Source organism: Paramacrobiotus metropolitanus, unplaced genomic scaffold (genome assembly GCF_019649055.1).
Source record: "Paramacrobiotus metropolitanus isolate TYO unplaced genomic scaffold, Prichtersi_v1.0 Parri_scaffold0000050, whole genome shotgun sequence".
Classification (NCBI taxonomy): Eukaryota; Metazoa; Tardigrada; class Eutardigrada; order Parachela; family Macrobiotidae; genus Paramacrobiotus; species Paramacrobiotus metropolitanus.
This window is the reverse complement of record NW_026570270.1, coordinates 862107-883933: the sequence shown is the minus strand read 5'-3', so window position 1 is coordinate 883933 and position 21827 is coordinate 862107. Positions and strand designations below refer to the sequence as shown.

Here is a 21827-nt window from a genome sequence, read left to right as displayed (position 1 = left end):
AGCGATGAAGCGGGTGCAACAACCGCGCTATGCGAAGTATCGGTCGAATTCGCATGGCACTGATTTTCAAAGCTGTGAAGTAGAATGCCGGGTTCCACATTATATGGCGCTGGATCGGGATAATTTGTTTTGCAATACGATGCCGTCTGATTAATTTATCATTTGACGGCGTGATCGCAATTAAATTATCTTGGAGCAATTCCCCGGCAGACATTCTCCTGTACCGAGGCAGTAAATAATTTTCCTGCCGGTCGTACCAAGGCCGTCTGGACGCCAGTTTCTTCCTGTGTTTATCCCCAAATTACGCTGAATCCGGGTTGCGTTCTCCGTCCACAACAAGGGTTGATAAGAAGACCGGAAATCAGGCTTGCTGCTTTACTGATGTCGAAAAATTTACGGCTTATGATTACAAGATGATAACCTAAGTGAGATAATGCAGGGAAACATATGCATGGCACCGGAACAAAGAACCAGGGAAATTTCCTACCCGTTCATTCAGAAAAAAATTGTCAGACAGCACCGGAAACAGAAATTACCGGGCACAAATTAAACATCGCACTGACGAATGAGGAAAGGATTGCGGCTATTGTACAGACAGGCAATAAATCAAACTGTCACGACGTCAGCATAAAGAACATTAAAAAGGGGTTCCTTACTTTAAACTGGAAAAGAACTACGCGTCTCTCTCTGTGCATTCGTTGAGCAATTAGCGGGTCCCGTTTACAGATCTACCTGACGTTATGCTGTCATGCATGTGCAGGTCACAGATCGGTAATTATGTTTTCTATAAAAAATTTATAACGGTTCAGTGAACAACATTACGTGCCTAAAGTGTACGTAATGTTGTTCATCTAACTGCTTTGTTTCAAATATGCACCCACTTAATGATCTATTAATGTTTTGCTCGCCATGATTTTAGGATCCTCGAATAGAAAAGAGAGAGAGAGAGAGAGCGATATAGGAACGCGCAGAAATTCGCAGCTGGAGATCAGCAAAGCGCCGGCTGTGCATCTTACTCTAGTGAGAGCCGGGCTTGCCGGTTATTCCTCTCCATGCACCCCCTGATCCACGTCGTGCCGGTGCTGGAGAACGCACAGCATCCGTACGCCACATCAATTACAGTACACAACAATCTAATTGGCCATCAAATTTTTATGGTTTCGGGAATTTGTACGTCTTCTTGTGCCAACATGTTTTGACATTTGGCTGAGATCACCTGTGCCTGCTTTTCCTTAACGTCTCCGCGTGCACGTAAAAGTATTTACCACAATGTCATATCATTCGATGGTTAGAATGACCTTTCCGGATATCCGGATCGCTGGTCACACGTTCCCGTCAGCCGCCGGGAATTCAGGCATAGCATCACAACATCACATGCTATCTGGTATTCTGGTGAAATCCCGATAAATACCCTTCTCAGTTTCAGGAACCAGGGAAAATCGTGCAAAGTCATTCTCACCGCTAGCAAATCAGCAATAACGCAGCAATCTGGCTTATCCAACAACTGCACCTCCGGTGTTCACTATAGTAATGCGACACCCAATAAATACTTAGTAGTAATTAATTTAGCCAGCTACATTACGTACTCAGTTATTCGTCGTGGGTCCGCGGCTCAAAAATGTAAGTACGTACTTATGATAAACTCAAAAAACTGTGTGCATTGAACCGGAATATATCCCACATACATCCCAATTGCCATCGCTATGTTAAACAGCTTTTGTTGGATATGTCTGCATTACATCGGAACATTGATTTTGATTGTATTTGTATCCACCGCATAACCCTGGAAAAGTTTGCTTTTTGCCGGTAATGCCAAAAATGCACAGTCATCCATTACACGTTGCACTTATTATTTGTATCTGTATTGTACACGGTAAATACACAACAGTTTTCTTCGGTACTGCTCATAAAGAGTCATAATCACAGAGAAAGCAGCCATTCACAAAAATCTAATCATGCCAGTAATGCAGCACCCGTGGCGCACGGCTGGCATTCCCGTACGCCGCTCCACCAAACGTAAAATACCCGTCTACTAAATCCTTCGGTAGCGGTGTGACATCATTAACATCCCCGAACACCCACACCGTCTGCATGCCCATAATCATATGCTGCAGGGCGTGGCAGTGGATCATCCACACCCCGGGATTCTGCACCCGGATGCGCATGGCCCGCCAACTATACACCGCCCCCGGCCCCAACGTCTGTTGGTCCGACGGTGCCGGGCGGTATATATTCGACGTATCCCGCCGCGTGATCCGCCCATGTCGCGCCACCAGCAGCGCCTCATTAGCCACTGGATCGTACGTCCCATTCCCGGTACCGCAGTCGTAAAAATGATCCCCGTGCATATGCCAGGGATGCGACTCCACCGTCCCGGTGAAATTATTCCCAATCAGGTACCACACAATCTCCAGGACCTCCCCCATTTTGGCCGGGAAGGTCTTGGTCACCGGGTCGAAACCGCCGTTGGCCAGCGCCCTCTCGTAGTTCGGGAAGTTGGCCGTGTTATTCCGGTATAACGACACGAGATACGGTTCCATGGTGTTGGTTATCGTTTCGAACCATGGCGAGCCGGACTGTTCGAAAAACGCCCCGATCCCCATGGACCCGTTGGTGACAATTTCCTGGACGTTGACAATGATCCGCCGGGTGACCTCTTCCAGCCGCGGGAATGGATTCCCCGGATCGGGATAGTACATCTGGATTTTATCCTCTAGCCAACCACCGGTGAAGGTTTCGCTAGCGACGGTCAACGGTTTCGTTGCCGGCAGTGTGAACGTGTCCACCGGGTTGGAGTTAACCTTATAATGTAAAATCGCGTACGCTGTTGTATCATTGTCCGGTGACCGGGTTTCCAGTTGTACCCAGAAGCGATCCCGGATTTTTCCATCGGCTCCCGTTAATTCTTGAACAGTTTTCGTGAACAGAATAGCGCTGTAACGTTGTCCGGGTACAACTTCTAAATGATCCACCACGTGCGGCATGACGTACTTCCCATCAATCTCGATCAGTACTAACGATGCGTGTTCCTCAAACGCGACGTATACTTGAGAGAACGCCGTACCCCCGATAAACCGCACCCGGTAGGCTTTATTCGGCTCCACATCCAGCACGGCCATCTCACACCCAGAGCCTTGCTGCTCCTGTGTGGCGTTAAGAGAGCGGGATTTTCCGTTGACGGCCACGTTATCCGGGTCACCGCTCCACGTGAACGGACGGCTGGTTAAATCGTTCAACATGAAGGAGTCGTTCTGGAAGTAGACGTCGGAGAAGAGGATGATCAGTTCGTCGTCGTAGTCGTACGGAGGTTTCTTGCCATCGGCCTCGTCCACGATCAGAACGCCGCTGGCGGTGATGGCCTGGAAGCCGACGTGGGAGTGATAAAAGTAGGTGCCGGCATCGCCGGGTTGCAGTTGGAATTCGTAGTCGAAGTAGTGATGGGGCGGGATGGGCCATTGACTGGCCATGGGTGTGCCGTCTGAGAACGGGGATGTGCGCATGGTTAATCCATGCCAATGCTGCAAAAAGTGATATTTCTCTGTAAATACACCTCTGTAAAATATACCTCGTATTAACTGATATGATGAATTCTGAGAAACTTCAGGTGTGCATGTTTTACCTATATAGTTTTATTTATTAAATTATTTTATATATACTGTAACCGATTGTAACGGAATAGGATGTTTTAAAAAATACGACACATTTTCTTTTTGGTGTCGCAAAAAACCTATTATTAAATATATTAGGTTGCCCGTTATGCTGCACTTTAATCGGTAACATCCAGTTCGCTTAATTCTTATACAGTAGATAATAGTGCTGCGCCGGTAGACGTTAATATAAAATTATAGACGTAATTGTATTACTGTTGTATATAACTAAGTTTGTTAAAAAGTTATGAAAAACGCAGTGAAAATATTATGTTAATTACTATATACTGTTAGCTTATGTGTTCAAAACGTACACACTTGACGTAATAATAACGTATTTTAGAGAAAATAACAGGCAATAAGTTAATATCTGTACAAGCAATTAAGTTTTCTGTTAAATTACATGCGTTAAAACATAAGGTTCAAATACAGATTATGTGGCTTTCGGCTTTTGCTGGCTGTTACTTACTATGGTTGTGTTCTCATTGTCATGATCATTATACACCCGTATCCACGCTCGATCGCCCTCCTTGAACCGCAACGTCGGACCGGGCGCCGTCCCATTAACCACACTGGAATACCGGCTCGTACAGTCGGCTACCGCCAGCACCACTCCGGACACCCGCAGTATAATATCCGGCCGGAAGGTGTCATCATGTACCACGACAGAAGGAGGCGTGGCGGGATAATAATTGGCAGCCGCCTGCACACATATCCATTGACAGACAACGGACGCAATAAAATATAAATAAATCTGCATAATATCCGTAATTGTCCAACCCGGCGTGTATATTTAGAATAACAATGTAGCGTTGGCTTTTCGGAACGCTGGAAAATTTGTAACAAACCCCTGCGGCGGTGTCAAAAACCCAAGCGCGTTGAACGCTTGCGCGAAAGTGGCATTACTGTCATATATGCCAATGGAACGCTTCAATTTCGACGATATGCTCTATAAATCGATGGTGTATTGTTATCAATCGGTATACCTTTTCACCACGCACCTTTGTGTAGGCTTGTTCGATTCCTTAATTTATTTTTCTGATAATAGTGATTTTGCTTTTTTTCTATAAAAGTAACACTGTACCGACCACCTACCATAAATACGTTAGAAATAACTATCTTCCCTCTGTAATTTGTAACAGCGCGTAGAGTTATTACAGTAACTCTACGCTCTGGATTCTATGCAGCAACAAAGTGACGAAAAGTCCACGCGTATCGTTCCATCGAACGGCAGTTAAGTATCGGTTATTAAGAGCCAATTACCTTCCTATTTATTGAAATAACGGGCACGTTCTCGCCGGCAATTAAGTGGCATCATGCGATAATTGCCATTGATCGGGTGCATGTTTTTCAGTGTTTTTTTTCGGTCATGAAACTATCGTAAAGTGTGCAAGAACTATTAACCAAATATCTAGATTCTGTACACTGTTCGTTCTAATTACTGTGAGAAATGTTTCCGGAAGGCGTATAAATGTAGCACGTTAGTAGCAGATTATGTTATCCAAATCATAACACACATATTTGCATGTATGTACAGTAGACACTTCCACAGAATAAATTTGGCGGGAAATAAAAATATTTTTCTGTGAAACTGTGAAAATTAAATGGGTATAAGTACTGTACGAGTATAAAAAATCTGTTAGGCGTATGAGAAATCTGTTACGCACACTGATCAGTTTTAATAATGTATCCTGCGCTAGTGAGAATTTTTAAGGGAAGTATTAGCAGCTGTTCTTTCGCATTGTGGATGCTAAAAGGGTGTAATCATTTTTATTGTGCCGACCCCTTAAATTCACAGTACTGTATTCCTGAACTTCTACGAGAAAGCTGTGAAACCAATACAAAATGATGATTACAATTTAAAATGTGTTGCTGCATGGTTTGCGGTGTGTTGTCGCGGCGGGAAAAGTAATGAGAGCGCATGTGAAATGACCGATGTGACTGCCATTTCAAAGGTCACAGGTCAAAGTGCATTTGCTATTTTATATATTTTTAATATCACTCATCAGCCGGAAATACTTCGTACTTTTTTATTGATTGCCGCGATGACCGGTAACATATACACAATATGCAAGGAATATTATGAAAATTCAGAGTTTTCTTAGCGCACTAGGTATAGATAGCAATGCGTTTCATATAACCCAATAAATGCAAGTACGGACTGTTATTGAGTAATTTACAAACATGCAGTTGAAGATCAGACGCAGTCTGTACAATTAGCAGCCGGCATTTCCCCATTACACGGCGGCCTCTTCATTCTGCAGCTGCCACAACGAGGCGGCCTGCGGCGGCGTCCAGTTATACGCGTAGGCGTTATGCTGCTGCAGCGCCTTATACCGCTGTCCATCCCACACCACCACATCCCCGGCATTATACGACGCGCCCTTCTGCCATTCCCCCACCGTCGCCGGCGCCACGGTCGGCTGCACGATCATGATGTTGCCGATGCCGGATCCGCCGATGCCCGAGGCGGTGTTGAGGACGACGACCTGCCCGGAGCCCAGCGTCACGCTATCACCGGCGGCCGCCGCGCCGGACGCGGTGACCCCTTCTGCTGCGCCGGACGCGGTGGTGTCCCCTTCCACCGGGACGAGGGTGGTCACTTCCACGGGAACGGCCGAGGCCACCTCGGTCACGACGGTCTGCTGGACGAGGACAGTGGAGGTCTCGGTGACGGCGTTGCCGGCGGAGTCGGTGACCGCCACGGGGACGGTCTCCTCATCGGGGCGGGGGCGGGCGTGGGTCGCTACTGCACAGAGTAGAATTAATACGCCGCTTTTTAGATACATGACTTTGGAAGAATGTTAATAATTGAAAAAGAAATGTTTGATGAAGGAAAGTTTATGCTGTTAACGGTTTTCAATGGCCATTAAATACTGCTTGGATTTCCGTGATATCCATCTCAGAATTGTTTTCTATTACACATTTGCCGGAATAATCCCCGTTTATTCATGGAAGCTTCCGGAATTTCATTGCAAGATTATTGGTCGCACCATATAATTACTCATTTTGTTGCTGGACTCCAAAGGTCACTGCCAAGCGCCGGTGGTTTACCCATGCTGGTTCTCGTAAACACGGTACAATTTCCCACGGATGTGTGGAAAAGTTACCGCATATGGATGTTTCAGTTTGTAAATGTGGCAGTTAATACGGCGACAACGGTTGGCACGCAGACGTCGTGATTTTATCGGCATGTGTAATCATCGACGCTGAGGGTCAACATGCGCCCGCTTTCGCAAAGCAGTAGCTATTTTTCCTGAATGGGATTTGCAACGTATTTCTTGAAACACCCGTAGTGCGGAACGCTTTCTCTGTAACTAATATTTTTAAATTCCGACAGTACTTCGTTGCTCGAAAGCCGAAACATAAATTCAGCGTAGATACAACAAGAATACAGTAAGACAGTCACAAGCACAGTTCGCAAAAGTATGTGGAAAAATATCATATTTCGTGAATCTTGCGCTTAAAAATATATGTACAGATATCTAGCACTTTAAAAACATCTGTAGTAGCTGTTTACCACAGAGGATACTAAATGCAATAATATGATGTATTGCAATATATATACAGATTTCAGATGATAATAATACGATATGTATTGCAATAATATAATCATTACAAAGAGTAATAATACGTTGATATCAAAATAACGTTCATCCCAGTTCCCAAAGTAAATTTGGTGGAGCTGAAAAACTATAACCAGGGCTATATCTGTATACATTTTTTTTACGACTGATCCTTAGACACTTATAAAATCTTAGAAAATCAAACTCAGAAAATCAATGCTACTTACTGTACCATAATTTGTTTTATCATCGCTTCAAAATTAATCCCACGAAGTGTGCAAAATGAATATCACCCAAAGGCACGCTTATTTTATTTCCGCTTAATTCAAACCAGTTCATCCTCACCGCAAAAACGAAACAAATGTACGATAATCCAGAAGCAGTAGCTGTCTTTTGACACTTCACATAAAATACCAGAATACCACACTGTTTTTATGCACGCATCAGCATCACCAGACCTTTGACCACTTTATACAGCACCACCACGCCCAACGCCGTCCCGCCCACCCCAATGGCGTAGGGTTTGAGAAAGGAGTAGATATTGGGATTCCGGTAGATAATGAGGACATTGTCGCGGTTGACGGCGCTGAAGGGAGCGTTGACGGTGGCCAGGAAGTGCTCCATGGCCAGATCCGTCTGGCATTCCGCGTGGATCTGGAGATGCTCCACGGCCTCCTCCAGATCGGGAAGAGCATACACGATGCGCTCGCTACTGTCCTCTTCTGCAGAGGGATCGTCCGAGGTCTGTAGGGCGACATCGCGGGCGGTTATGGAAGTGGATTCCGTCTGGGTCTGCACGTATTCACTGTAGGACAACAAATTGTTTTAGAAAAGAACAAAGATTGTTAATTTGTCAGTTTTCCTTCTGAAAACATGTTTAAAAGATTCCTCTGATTATGGTGCGAATACCTATCGATCGTAAACCTCGATTTCTATGGTTTTTTTAACAGAGCAGAGGAACAGATTCACTCTCGAAGAAAACTGCAATACCCGCCCATACATATTAGCAAAGCGTTTAAGCAATATTTGATAGTAAGAATTTAAACCGACTAAACTTTATAATTATTGTAAACTGTATTTTCAAAAACTTTAGTCAAAAAAGGGATTTTTAAGCTTGAGTCTCACGATTTTGTGTGTAAACAATACTTAATGCAAACTGCAAAGTCAGAAGCAATATTGTACTTGAATAACCTCTGCAGAAACAAGCCTCTGCACTACAATATTTCCACGTCCAACCACGAAGTTTTTCCAACCATTTTGAAACACCAAAGCTAACCAGACAACCAGTAAGCAGAAAATGCTTTTATAAATTCCAAAGCTTCTGTCCTACTTGTAAACATCACTAGCTTGCTGAGAAAACTGAAAACAAACACAAAAAAGGATTTCAAGTTACAAAAGCTTTTTCTAGTTGCAAAAAAAATAAGTGTTCAGTACGCCGCCGTACTGGTTGCTCTGAAAGCATCTACAGAATACAAATGACAAACCAAATCAGACTGACACAATAAAATTATGAAAATATTTTCCACAACGATACATTCTAATTAATGGTAAAATCAAAGTGGTCTTCCGAGAAGCACGAATACGATGGTGATTGGTGAGTATCGACTGTGTGTATTTTGGCTGCATAAGAACCACCATGAGATCCTAGAGAATTTCAAGAAATCAAATCATCGAAAGCACCTACACCGTGAAAATCAAGAAAACTTAAAACTATTTCCACCTTACAAATTCCTTACCGTCTGAGCCGTCTCCTGACCAGATCCCGCATGGCCGTCTCGACACACTGCAGATTCCTCTCCAAGCACACCTGGAACTCGAAGACCTGCTCCTCCAGATCGCGCAGCGCCCCTTATCCGCGCTCCTCCCACGTCGTCCCTCCGCGGCCGTCCCGACGTCCCCGTTGCTCTTGGCATGATTCTCTACCGGCAGACGGTGCAGTATCCCGCTGAAAGTGCCGTCCAGATGACGCACCCGCTTCACGCAGTCCTTCTGCGTTTTCTCCAGACGCTCCACCAGCGTCTGCAGCTGGGTGTAGTGCGCGGCCAGCTCCGTGTGCTGCAAGGTGAGGGTGTCATTTAGAGCGCTGTCGGTCGCGGTGGGGATTTGCGGGATTAGACTGTAGGGTGTTGAGCGCGGCCGAAAGGCGATGGCGCCGTCGGGGAGGGTTTTGGCCGAGTCGCCCATCATCCACACATCGGATAAACGGATGGTGATATAACTCAGGATAAATTCAACACGGTGTGGGGGCCATGTAGTTAAATTACGACCAACACTTCACGGTGGCAATTAGAAAATATGATTTAAGAAAAGAGATGAGAGTCCCTTAACCCAGAAATCTCTTTATGAAAATCTCTCATCGCGTCATCCACAAATAAAATTACAAATTGCTTTGTTTGCAACCTGTCCCGTAAGGAAGGGAATAAAGGGATCTGTGAGCAAATGAAAATGCGGCTTTTTCCGGTACGCTTAAATGGTGTTGGAACTCGGCTGCATGTACCGTGTTGGAAATGGAACCGGGTATGAGTCGGCTACGGATCGTAGCAGAACCATGTAATGGAAATGGTAGCGAGCATCTTTGCTGCACACTCTGTTTGCTGGCCACTCGTCACTTGTGACTTCACTGACTTCAACTTGTCAGTTTTGAATTTTTGTTTCTGACTGTGAGACTGTTAGGGTTTCAAAAACAAAAATGTTCTCAAGTATTTCATCTTGATCGTTTTCGAAAACTAAATATTTGATTCAGTGACCACTATCAGTTGGCGTTGCAGCCCAAAGCTTAAGCTTGCTGTCACGATCTCAAGGAGTTTGAACCCTGATGAGCGATGGGCTTCCAAAGTGAGCTTCTTTGAGTTTCGCTACCTTCGTGTTCATGCTGGTAGCCTGGTATTAATGTGATTCCTGGGTTATAATCTTGTTGGACCGAAACTGGAAGCATAGAAGCGCCAGTAGATCATCCTGATTTATTTTGATATTTGTTACGCGTTCCATACTCGCCATGGCAGAAGACGATTTGGAAGAAATGCGCCATTTGCGACGTACGAGCAGTGACTGAAATTGTTAATGGCTGTTTGAGATTTTAGAATACAGTTGTGTCGTCTTTCATGTGCTATGATTGTTACGTAAAATTAATGCTGAATGGTTATTTTATGCAGACAAGTTCCATGTGGGACTTCGTCCTAGTCGCGATGCTGGCTCCGACGACGATGAAGAAGCACACACCACAGCAGAGGAGCCTGCAGCAGCGTCTACCTACGTTTTTGGCTCCACACTCAACCAACCGTCTGCAGCGTCCGCCAAAGAAGAGGACGAGAACGAAACCATGGCAAAAATGATGGGTTTCTCTGGTTTCGCTTCAGGTGCGCTCACCAGCTCTTAAAAATAAAAACATACGCTCGTGTTCGTCTATAATTATTCGTCGTATTTTCGTCTATAATTCCTGTCCATAAAAATTAATGAAAAAATTATAAAAATAATTTTAAAGAATTTCGTCAATGAAAATTACTTTTTTTTAAAATGGGTATTATTATTTTTATAATGTCCATAAAATTGTAGTCCAAAGTTGTAAAATCGCTAAGACTGAAATAGCATAGACGTGAATTTTGCAATGTTTTCGTGGAATTTTCAGGTGCGAAAAATCTCGGACTTTCGGCATTGACACCCTGGTCAACGAGGCCCGCCAGAACGCCACGCTGTCATCCAAAGGAACGGAATCCGACAGCGACGACGACGCACCCGGTCCACCCCTACCCCCGAAGCCGGCAGCGGCCCCCGGGAGCGCCTCCGGGACCGTGGGGCCATCCCCGCCCCCGTCAGCTTCTTCTTCGGCGTTACCGTCAGGATCTTCACAATCTGACGCGGCCGATGATAATTCCGATGTGTCGGATGACGAGGAGAGCGGGGATGTGGGGGGAGGGGATTTCCGGATTCCTTGTTCGTATGATCTCACCTTCGAACACGGCGACAAGGCGGTAAGCACCAGTAAATTTTTTCGTTGATGTAGGTGCAGTTTTACATTACGCAGAACATTTACTCGGGTTTACCGTTGTTTCTAATCAGCCTCCGTAAAACCGATCAGGTGAACAATAAGTATCAAATTTATTGATTAAATGTGGTTTGTGTTTCGTACCGTTCGATGTTTGAAGTTGTTGACTTTTAGCGTATGTTTTGTGTGAATGTGTCAGTCGTTATAGTTTGGTTATTTTAGTTGTGATTCGTGAACTTACGATGCTGCTATTGCTTTTATGGGTAGCCTTGAAAGTTTCACTGTTTGCACACGCATTCTGACTGCAAAATACGAATATTTAGGTGTTTTATATTACGATTTTTAGTTATGCGCAGTGAAATCGTAGAATAAGGGACTGAGCTTTTCCGAATGCACATCCTTACAGTCTCTTGATTAGGACGATTTTGACGGCCTATGAAATTGAACTGAATTATAACAGTTTTTTTTTTAAGAATCATATGCTTTAGTAATCACTAATCAGTATTTCACTCTGATTTTTATTGAGCTTGAAATAAAAATGTACAGTACTTAAATATTGTATATTACGGAGTTCGGTAGTTGCAAAACAGCCGCTGTACGATTAGACTTTACTTAATATTGAACAGAAATTGTCCAAACACACCGAATCGAAATTTCTAATTTTCTTTTGCTCTGAGTAATATTAAAAGCTTTTTTGGTGGATGCTTTTTGTTGATGAATGATTTTTCTGGCAGATCACCGCCCTGAATGTGGATTCGGTCGGCGCGCGATTCGCCACGGGCAGCGTTGATTACGAAGTGAAGCTGTGGGATTTCGGCGGGATGCAGGCCAATCCTGTTCGCTTTTCGCACCTGTAAACCCTGTGAATCGCATGCCATCCACAACGTCAGCTTCAGTAACGGCGGGGAGCAGGTGCTGGTTGTCTCCGGCAATGCCCAGGCGAAAGTGATCGACCGGGATGGATTTAACGTCATGGAGTGTCCCAAAGGCTTCCAGTACCTCAACGATATGGCCGCTACCAAGGTAATTTCAAAATTCATATGTACGTGAACTATTGTACAGATAATATTCATTGACAAAGCATAACGAAATATTAATCATGTATTCTGCATATCCTGTTTGTAAATAACCGGTGGTTTTTAATTTAAAGAAGAATTTATGGATGTCGTTTTGCATTGCTGTGTGTTGCGATTTCGTTCATTTGGCGTGATACGTGGTTTCTTAATTTAACGGAATTCTGTTCCTGAGGCTAAAGGCTAAGAGATTATCGTTCCCGGTTTAAAATTTTTGTATGCTTTGTTTTCGTTTAATTGTCAGTTTCATGAATCTGTTTTTAATATTATACGTATTAGTTTTTGCCTACGGAGTACAGAGTAAATAGCATTGTTGAATTATATTTTCTTTGGCGAGTGTTTTTCGAGAATCATAGTTTTGTACCACTCAAATATTTCTGTTTTGTATCTTGTTTTCGACTGTCGTTTGAGATTTCCCGGTTCTATCTAGGGTCACATCGGTATGTTGACTTCCGGTTGGTTTTCACCCAAAGTCAAATCGGAATTCTGCACCTCCTCCTACGACGGCACGCTGCGCATCTGGTCCATCGATAACAAAGAAAAGCACAAAGTCTGCTTGAAACTGAAATCCGCCAGCGGCCTCAAGACCGTCCCCACCACCTGCGCCTACAGTAAAGACGGGAAATTCGTGGCCGCCGGCTGCCAGGACGGCAGCATCTCCATGTGGGACACCACCAAAGCCAACTTTGTCAACCCGGCCAAGACCATCCGCAACGCCCACCAGAACGCCACCGACATCTCCTCCATCTGCTTCTCCTACGACAACCGGATGTTGTGCTCGCGGGGTCTGGACGACACGGTGAAGTTGTGGGATCTGAACATGCTGAAGAAGCCCGTGTTCGAGGCGCGCGGATTATCCAATATCTCCTCGCAGTCCGATTGCGTATTCAGTCCGAATGATAAAGTCGTTCTCTGCGGAACGGCGGTGCAGAAAGGCAGCGGGGAGAACGGGAAACTGGTGTTTTTGGACCGGAACACGTTTAATGTGGTGAAAGAGCACCCGGTCGGTCCGCAGAGTGTCATCCGCATCGTGTGGCATCCCCGGCTCAACCAGATCTTCGCCAGCACCAACGAAGGCACCGTCAAGGTTTTCTTCGATCCCAACATCTCGCACAACGGCGCGCTGCTCTGCCGGACGTCCAAGAAACGCGTCAAACCGAAGTTGGCGGATTCGGTGACCGCGGATTACGTTTATACACCGTTCGCGCTTCCTATGTACAAGGAAGAGAAGCAGCGCAGTAAGCAGGCGCAATTTGAGCGGGCCCGCAAGGACCCGATCAAATCCCAACGACCGGAACTGCCGGTTACGGGCCCCGGTGCCGGTGGTCGCGTGGGACAGGCGGGTGGGACGTTGAGCTCATTTTTGGTGCGGAAGTTGGGGTATGCGCAGAAGCGGAAGGATGAGGATGTGGATCCCCGACAGGCGTTGTTACGGCACGCGGAAGCGGCGGCCAAGGACCCGTATTGGGTGTCGCCGGCCTACGCGAAGACGCAACCCAATACGATCTTTCAGCAGGGCGAGGGGGATGCGGCGGGACATGAATTGGGGGAGAGTGTGGCCAAGAAACAGAAAAAGTTTTAGTTGTTGGGCTGTTGTTGTAGAAATGTAGCTAATGGGTTTGATACAGTGTGGTACTGTATTACTCGTACTCGTAGTGTTTGATTGATGGCCAGTATGTAGCAATCATATGTAAGACAGACACGCTGTTTTTAAATAAGTGACGAAATCTTGTTGACACGAGTCGAAGGACGAATTGTCGCAGATGGAATAAAAGGACGATCATAAACTTTGTTGTGAAACTGTGATCGTTACCAAATATTACCCTTAATTCGTGCTCATAAGAAATTATGCTGGTATCATTTTACGTACTTTAATAAATGGACAAGCGGAAATCAAAGAACTAGCTTTTGGTGACAACTTTAAAAGAAATACAATTCACAAAATATTACCTAAATTGGCACTGCTTAGTGCTAGCGGGCCAGTAGCCACTATGTTCTAAAAGTGCGCAAAGTTGCCACAAACATTACCGCCCCTGGGGTCGAGTATCATATTAAAACTGTTCAGTGTTCTGATAGAGAATGCAGTCTTTCAATGTGTCTTTGCTGGGTAGTTGCCTAGTTGGTACTCTTTAATAACTAATACGTAAGCGTATTTAAGTACTTTTCACCTTTTTAAGTACTGTAACTGGTAACAGTAAGTTTTCTAACTGCTGCAGCAAAAGTTTTGCTGTATTAAATTTATGTACGGTATCTGACTATCTGCCTCCAAAATGATGTCTCATGATCATCTTGAACCGATGGCCACCTGCTCCGATAGTGAGGAAACGTTCAACCAGAAACGCAAACGATGGGAGCGGGACGAGAAAGTTCCTCGCACGGGAGAATCAAACAGCGTTCCGGACGATTCTCCTAACTCTTCGTTCCCAGATGGAAAACCGACGAAGGCCCTGGAAAAACCGAATGTGCTGGTAATGCTTTTGAGAATATCTGTTATTGGTCCGAACTTTCCGGCCGAAGATCAACGATCAGTAAGAACTTTAGAAGCATACTAGGACACTAAGTAGTACTTCATTTATAATTAAATTTTTTTTTAATTAATAAGATTTTGTCCCTCATTGTAATAATATATTTTAAACTGTTCGAAGAATAAACGTTCAACCAACGGGAGTTTTATTCGTAGAAATACTCCGAAGCGACCCGATACGAATGTGCTGAAAACGACCGTAATTCTTAACAAAATTATTGTTCGCACAACGGAACTGGCCAATCATGTGCTTGTTATGGGAACAGTATCGGTAGGAGACTAATGATAAATCTTCTGGCTGGCTAACAAGCTTCTTGGTTACCGTTATTTATTTTTTTTATTTATTATTTATGGATTATTAGTCATTCGTGTGTTATGTGACTGTGTGTCTATGTCTACAACTGGCCACTTCTGTAGTATTCTGACAGTCCTGTCAAGTGTCCGTACGGGGCCGAAACCAACGCCTGTAACAACGTCAAGTTTGTGTCGACGGATCGGCTGAAGGCGCATTTGGAAGTCGCGCACCAGTTGCCCAATGTGCAGATCAATCTGTTGTGTCCCTGTCCGGCGGAATGCAACGGAGATAAGGAATGTCCGGTTGCCATATATGATCAGTACTCAGGACTGTATCTGGTAGATCATTTGACCGAGGCTCATGAGCAGTTCTACAACAAACTCCAGGCATTACTGTGCTGCGTGGATGTTGACGATGACGATGACCAGGATGACCTCGAAGCATTCCTGAAGGAAAACAATTTGGTACGGTTTCATATTAAAAATTTTTTAGTACGAAAACTGGATTGCATAATATATAAACGGGTCATTATTCTCCTACTACGTATTATTAGTGCGAAAAGGTGACTGGCGAACGGGTACAACATTGTGTTCGCTGTTACTGGCAAGTTAACGCTTTCATTGAGTCTGAGTACAAAATTTCGGAAGAGGCTTCAGATGGGAGAATTAAGGTGTGCTAATGAAATCTGAACGCGCCAGCTGTTGTCAGGCTCCTTTTTACGAGGGAGCCAGCAAACTTGAAAGGATTATTATATTATTTTCAACACACGATAAATATGCCATTTTCTTTAATTCGCTTGCTGTAACATGTACTGAACACTGGATGGTTTTCTCCGGCTTTCTGAATACCTAATACTGCATCGTCAAGCTTCGCGCGAAGCTGTGAGTGCTTTTGCGTTTAGTAAACGAAAGAGCTTAATAAAAAATGAGCTGTAGTTCAATATAAATTTTTTATGGATTTTAAATTTACTGAACACGTACATTATTATGTTCACGGATACGGTCAATAAATTCTGCTAGAATGCGGAACATACGAGTAATTACGTTTCATAATGTCCACTTCCGCTGTCCAAATTTATTCTAATTTAACTCTTGTTGTAAAAACAGAATAGGAAAGATATGGATTATCTCAAGCATCTGGATGGGCGTAAAACGTTTCCGGAATGGACACGCGATGTGACTAAACCGTTTTAAAGCCAGCTGATTCCAGACAAATTCGTTCAGCCAACAGTTGTAGAGGTGTGGTGCATTTATTCTAATGACAGATACAGATTATAATTTATTCTAATCTGTACCCTACGGTCCACAGGGATGTTCTGATATTTTGCTAAGCACTGAGTGATTGTTTTGTAGAATCGTTGCTTGTATTACGTCTGCAACCTTGAACCATGTAAAGGGAACCGTTTCCCCAGCCCGCGACGAATCAGAAGTCACATTTGCACAGTGCACCTGGAACAGGTGCCCATGCAGACCGACCTTTACTTTGGATGCCCTGCCCCAGTGAGTAATTGAAGCTGTAGCACGCTATGTGTACCTTAAGCGTTTGGCCTTTTCGTGGCTAAAGCGCATGTGCTGTGAGTAGCTGAAGCGTTTGTGCTTTTTCTGCAGGGATGCAAGGACATCGTGAAGTCCAACACGAATCTCATAATATCGCACGTGAAAGCGATGCATCCTTCTTTGTGCGGCAGGCCTGATTACTCGCAGAACGCTTTGCAGGTGAGTGTAGCGTTTTCTTTCTGATAATCTTACTCATGAAGCCGCTGCAGATTACAGATTTCATTTTTTTTAAAATTTGAAATTAGGATTAGTCTCATCGCAGTACGGTGATAATAACAATAATACTGTATCAGTTTTATTTATTGTCCTGTGCAGTGGGACAGATATCTCCTCTGGGCATTTGACACTATTTTACAAAAACCACAGCATACTAATTTTGAAAATAAAGATACTGACATGCTATACGGAAGTCGCAGCAAATGACGCATACTGCGTCAGTACTGATATTAAAAGATTATTAGACGGCGAGCGGCTATTGTACAGCATAGCCATCGTGTTCGTATAAAATGCTGGCTGAAAATTCTGATTTTATGTGCTTTGGTGTTCATAGAAACGAGAGCGCATGATAATGGAAATGGATAGTGGTTCTGTACGGGTCAGTCAGACTCTGGACGATTCATCTGAGGATTCCGATGACAGCAGTCCTGATAGCGAAAAGGAGGAGTACACGCGGTACTTGTACAAGTACTCATGTCCGGCTGAGGTATGTGCGGAGAGTTGATTAATAAAACAACATTGCGTTAAAAGTGTGCTATAGATGCGTGTTTCGGCATAATCTGGAAGTTTTATTGCTGTGTTGTAGGTTGCACGGTGGTGTACTGGGATCGGGATTATATGATTTGGCACATTGGAGCTGATCATCAAAAAATCTGGACTACTGCTTGAAGTATATATAATACCGTTTATTATTAATTTTGTGCTGGTAGAAAGAAGATTTTGATAGATTATCGTTTCCAGTTTTGAATGTTGGTGTGATGTGCATGAATTTATTTTAATATTATTATGTTTAACGTCATGCGTATTACAAAGTGGTTTTATTATAGCAGTGTTAAATTATATTTTATTTACCGACAAATTCTCGATAAGCTAGTTTTGTATTTTTGCATCAAACTATTTGCCGATATTTTCCGTTACCGAGTTTGTGTTTGTAAGGTTCTGTTTAGGGTGACGTTGCTATGCTAACTTTCGGCTGGTTTTCGCCCAAAATCAAACCGGAATTCTGAGCTCCTCCTACGACGGCACTCTCCGCATCTGATCTATCGACAACAAGGAGAAGCACAAAGTCTGCCTGAAACTGAAATCCGCCAGCTGCCTGAAGACCGTCCCCACCACCTGCACTTACAACAGGGCCAGGGCACTGCTTATCCGGACGCCCGAGAAACGCGTCAAACCGAAGCTGGCGGATTTGGTGACCGCGGATTACGTCTATTACCACGTTCGCTGTGCCCTTTGTACAAGGAAGAGAAGCAACGCAGTAAGCAGGCGCAGTTTGAGCGAGCCCGCAAGGATCCGTTAACGGGAGTAAAAGAATTAGCTTGCGTGACAACTTTTAAAAAGAAATACAATTCAGTTTTGTCAGTTTTTTTACATGTTACTGTAAATACAATTTTACGACAGCGCTTGTCGATAGAAATTCAACGGAAACGCGGCGTCAACGCTGAGCAGTGGGCACGATGGAAGGAATTAATAAATAAATAAGATTATAAGATGTTCTTGTTGTAATTTTTCCTGGTTCTTTCATTTTGTGTATCACGTCTGTTTTGACCAATAAAATTACTTACCATAATTCGCTGTTTGTGTGCATGATCCATCGTTGTGAACAGACAGCTGAAAACGTTGGCTGAATTGCTGACGGGCGCCGCAAACGTTTCCGCCGCCGGGTTCCAGTTTCAGATTAAACTGTTAAGACAAGCCACAACTGACAAGCGAGTGAAGGAAGAGTCACTGGAGAGTGAAGAGTGAAGACCAACGATTTTCGCGCAGCAAACTGCAGTTTGCAAATACTATTTTAATACTAAATTTTACTGTAAAATTATATTTTTGAGCGTCAAATATTTGTTTTCATCCGGTTTGCTATCAATTTGCAAATACGTTCTACGCATGTAAGAGTAGTAGCCTGTTGCGACGCGTCAACAAGCCAGGGTGACTCTGCACTTGGGGACTTTTTCTTTAACGTTGATTCGCGTTTTGGCGCCATCGCGGCGTACTTTTTCGTGAGTTTTGTAACTGTATTAAATTTATGGTCTGCTCCAAATGATGTCTCATGATCATCTTGAACCGATGGCCACCTGCTCGGATAGTGACGATACGTTCAACCAGAAGCGCAAACGATGGGAACGCGACCAGAAAGTTCCTCGTACTGGTGAATCCAGCAGCGATCCAGACGATTCTCCTCACTCTGAGTTGTTCCAAGACGGAAAGCCGATGAAGGCCCTGGAGCAACCGAATGCGCTAGTAATGTAGTAACCAACCGTAGTAATGTTTTCCTTAAAAAATTTCTTCATGGTCTGCGCTTTCACGCCGAAGAACAAAGATCACTAAAAGCATAATCTGAATATTAACAATTAATTGTAGAATTTAAGTATGTATATTATAATTAATTACATATTATACAGAGTAAATCAGGCTGAATTTCCGTGAAGTTTGTGGACTGTTGTTAAAAGTACTTACTGTACTGAAACTGAATAATGATAACTGCTTATCGCACTGGAATAATCCATTCTGGACTGCGTGAAAATAAACGTGATAGGAACTTGACTTTTTATTCGTAGAAATACTCCGCGCGACCCGATACGAAAGTGCTGAAAACGACCGTAATTCCTGATAAAATTATTGTTCGCCAAACGGAACTGGCCAATCATGTGCTTGTTATGGGAACAGTATCGGTAAGAGACTAACGATAAATTTTATGGCTGGCTAATAAGATCCTTGGTTACTGTCACTTATGTTTTTGTTATTTATTGTTAACTGGCCTTGACCGCTTACAATCTGCAGTATGGAGACAATCCTATCAAGTGCCCGTACGGAACCGAAACCAACGCTTGTAACACAGTGGAATTCACGTCGACGGATAGTCTGAAGGCTCATCTGGAAGCTGCGCACGAACTAACTAATGTTCAGGTTAATCTACTGTGTCCCTGTCCCGCGGAATGCAACGGAAATGAGGAATGCCTGGTTGTGGTGTACGATCAGTACTCCGGGGTGTTTCTGGATGACCACATGACGCTTGCTCACAAGGAGTTCTATGAAAAACTGCAAACATTAACATGCTGCGATAAGCGATGATGACCAGAAGGAATTTCTCGAAGCATTTCTCGAAGAGAATGATTTGGTATGATAAAAGCGTTTTTTACCACAGTTAATCCGCCGGCATCAACCATACAAAATCCTTTCTGTAGAAAATTCTTCGTATCAGTAAATCTGGACATTTCTGAAGGCCTAACATTAAATATTTTACCTATTATTTACAGGCTAATAATATCGTACTTTGTGTAATGATTAATTTCAACCTTTGGTCTGATAACAGAAAATGGACGATATAAAATATCTGGACCATCTGAACGGGCGTAAAACATTTCCGGAATGGGTACTTGATCTGGATGCAAAACAACCGTTTCCTAGCCAGATTATTCCAGATAAATTCGTCATTCCTACCGTCGTAGAGGTGGGGTTGCAATTAGCAAAATGATTATATTTATCCTCCAGAATTCTAGGTAGATGCGTTTTGCAGCAGTTTATAGAACGTTCGTTATTTCACAGAATTGCTGCTTACGTTACGTCTGCAATCTTGAACCATGTAAAAGAACTGGCTTTCGCTACGCGCGACAAATAAAAAGTCATATCGCTGTTGCGCACGAGGAGCAGGTGCGCATGGAAACCGACCTGTTCTTTGGATGCCCTGCTCCAGTGAGCTCTTTTTCTACTTTGACATGTGTCTGAACTTACTCTGAAGTCACTAAAGCGTTTGGGTTCATTCACCAGGGATGCAATGATATCGCGATGGCCGAAACGAAGCATATGGTATCACACGTGAAAGCGATGCATCCTTTACTCTGCGGCAAGCCCGACTACTCCGAGAACGCATTGCAGGTGGGTGTTGTAATTTGAATATTAACACTTTCGACCGAAGCGTAGCGAAGGTTCTCTATATTAAGTTTCTATGAAAAATGTGGTGTCCGTCTGTCACCGCCACCTCACTTTGAAAGGTAAAATTCTCATGGCCACTTTAGCTCCACTAACAATAGAATGGGGCTAAAACTTTGTTTTTTTGCTGTCGTGCAAAGCGATTTAATCTGGCGGTGGCGACTGGAGATATGAGTTAATTTAGTATGGGAACTTAGGAATTCAGATTTCAAGACAATTTAATACTGTTCGTTGTGTTCACAGAACCGAAGGGACTTGATAATGGATATGGATCGGCGTCGTGTGCTCGTCAGAGAGACTTTGGATGGTTCCTTGGAGAAGTGTGAAGATTGTTGTAGTGACAAAATGCACCGGCACTTCTGCAAGTACTCGTGCCCTGTACCGGTATGCTGGCTCATAAAGAACTTCTAAATTTCGAATTAAAATACCAGTTTTCCAGTTTTAAGGGCAGGCAACATGAGCATGCTGACCATATGGTGGGCTTCTCGTACTTCTTCCATGCAGCAGCTTTTGAACTTAGGAAAAAATCGTAACAGTAAAACATTTCACACAATGACACACATGCTTGTTTCGTCGTATAATTGGTATATTTATGTACTATTTCATTTACCTGTGGCACAACGTATTAGCACTAACTGAAAAATCATAATCGATAAGTATGGTTTGATTGTCTTGTAGGATTGTTCGGTGGAGTACTGGGATCGTGAGTACATGGTTTGGCACATTGGAGCTGATCATCAGAATCGCTGGAATATTGCCTGAAAAATGCAGTCGTAGTTATGTGTTTGATGCTCGCAAGAAATCGCTGGAATATTGCCTGAAAAATGCAGTCGTAGTTATGTGTTTGATGCTCGCATTTCTGAGAGTTGGCGCGCGTTGACGATCGGGTCCGCTGCCGCGATACGTACATCAGTACACAGCTTCGTCGACGTGAGAATGGCATCCCACTGTTGACAGGTGCGGCGGCAGCGCAGCCTTTAACGGTGTCCAATGACTGAAAGGTCTCCTTTAGCACTTCCAGCGGCAACGCCAATACGCGCT

At 43.9% G+C, this 21827-nt stretch overlaps 5 protein-coding genes, 1 long non-coding RNA gene and 1 pseudogene across 6 annotated transcripts; 4 read left to right on the top strand and 3 right to left on the bottom strand.

Moving 5' to 3' along the window:
• Nucleotides 1–1898: 1898 nt before the first annotated feature.
• LOC129592201 (uncharacterized) lies at nt 1899–4409 on the bottom strand. Its single transcript, XM_055488174.1, has 2 exons — nt 4117–4409; nt 1899–3518 (listed from the first exon to the last, which is right to left on the bottom strand). Exons 1-2 carry the CDS (start codon nt 4405–4407, stop codon nt 1950–1952), a joined length of 1860 nt encoding a protein of 619 aa, XP_055344149.1. The 5' UTR covers nt 4408–4409; the 3' UTR covers nt 1899–1949.
• A 1252-nt stretch (nt 4410–5661) lies between these two features.
• On the bottom strand, nt 5662–6500 carry LOC129592172 (uncharacterized). Its single transcript, XM_055488144.1, has one exon. It carries the CDS (start codon nt 6434–6436, stop codon nt 5885–5887), a length of 552 nt encoding a protein of 183 aa, XP_055344119.1. The 5' UTR covers nt 6437–6500; the 3' UTR covers nt 5662–5884.
• Nucleotides 6501–7517: 1017 nt separating this feature from the next.
• Nucleotides 7518–9397, bottom strand: LOC129592121 (uncharacterized). The gene is made up of 3 exons (XM_055488085.1): nt 9118–9397; nt 8950–9061; nt 7518–8018 (listed from the first exon to the last, which is right to left on the bottom strand). Exons 1-3 carry the CDS (start codon nt 9395–9397, stop codon nt 7646–7648), a joined length of 765 nt encoding a protein of 254 aa, XP_055344060.1. The 3' UTR covers nt 7518–7645.
• A 462-nt stretch (nt 9398–9859) lies between these two features.
• Nucleotides 9860–14042, top strand: LOC129592168 (WD repeat-containing protein 70-like; annotated as a pseudogene).
• A 927-nt stretch (nt 14043–14969) lies between these two features.
• Nucleotides 14970–17316, top strand: LOC129592210 (uncharacterized). The gene is made up of 6 exons (XR_008690948.1): nt 14970–15063; nt 15210–15551; nt 16194–16325; nt 16440–16586; nt 16695–16802; nt 17194–17316. It is a non-coding gene; the product is annotated as an uncharacterized LOC129592210 (long non-coding RNA).
• A 1583-nt stretch (nt 17317–18899) lies between these two features.
• Nucleotides 18900–19928, top strand: LOC129592120 (uncharacterized). Its single transcript, XM_055488084.1, has 3 exons — nt 18900–19097; nt 19415–19528; nt 19638–19928. The coding sequence occupies exons 1-3, from the start codon at nt 18900–18902 to the stop codon at nt 19926–19928; spliced, it is 603 nt and encodes a 200-aa protein (XP_055344059.1).
• A 4-nt stretch (nt 19929–19932) lies between these two features.
• LOC129592230 (uncharacterized) lies at nt 19933–21651 on the top strand. Its single transcript, XM_055488209.1, has 6 exons — nt 19933–19974; nt 20170–20307; nt 20403–20549; nt 20625–20732; nt 21030–21170; nt 21465–21651. Exons 2-6 carry the CDS (start codon nt 20173–20175, stop codon nt 21546–21548), a joined length of 615 nt encoding a protein of 204 aa, XP_055344184.1. The 5' UTR covers nt 19933–19974; nt 20170–20172; the 3' UTR covers nt 21549–21651.
• The last annotated feature ends 176 nt before the right edge of the window (nt 21652–21827 follow it).

Excerpts from the sequence above, each read along its gene's own strand:
- LOC129592121 (XM_055488085.1), bottom strand. The coding sequence starts at position 9,397 with ATGGGCGACTCGGCCAAAACCCTCCCCGACGGCGCCATCGCCTTTCGG. Across the intron at positions 9,062-9,117 it reads GGTAGAGAATCATGCCAAGA|GGGCGCTGCGCGATCTGGAG; the intron begins GCAACGGGGACG and ends AGCGCGGATAAG. Across the intron at positions 8,019-8,949 it reads GTCAGGAGACGGCTCAGACG|TGAATACGTGCAGACCCAGA; the intron begins GTAAGGAATTTG and ends GTTGTCCTACAG.
- LOC129592120 (XM_055488084.1), top strand. The coding sequence starts at position 18,900 with ATGTCTCATGATCATCTTGAACCGATGGCCACCTGCTCGGATAGTGAC. Across the intron at positions 19,098-19,414 it reads TGGAGCAACCGAATGCGCTA|AAATACTCCGCGCGACCCGA; the intron begins GTAATGTAGTAA and ends TTTTATTCGTAG. Across the intron at positions 19,529-19,637 it reads TTGTTATGGGAACAGTATCG|TATGGAGACAATCCTATCAA; the intron begins GTAAGAGACTAA and ends TACAATCTGCAG.
- LOC129592201 (XM_055488174.1), bottom strand. The coding sequence starts at position 4,407 with ATGCAGATTTATTTATATTTTATTGCGTCCGTTGTCTGTCAATGGATA. Across the intron at positions 3,519-4,116 it reads ACAATGAGAACACAACCATA|CATTGGCATGGATTAACCAT; the intron begins GTAAGTAACAGC and ends CACTTTTTGCAG.
- LOC129592172 (XM_055488144.1), bottom strand. The coding sequence starts at position 6,436 with ATGTATCTAAAAAGCGGCGTATTAATTCTACTCTGTGCAGTAGCGACC.
- LOC129592230 (XM_055488209.1), top strand. The coding sequence starts at position 20,173 with ATGGACGATATAAAATATCTGGACCATCTGAACGGGCGTAAAACATTT. Across the intron at positions 20,733-21,029 it reads ACTCCGAGAACGCATTGCAG|AACCGAAGGGACTTGATAAT; the intron begins GTGGGTGTTGTA and ends TTGTGTTCACAG. Across the intron at positions 21,171-21,464 it reads AGTACTCGTGCCCTGTACCG|GATTGTTCGGTGGAGTACTG; the intron begins GTATGCTGGCTC and ends ATTGTCTTGTAG.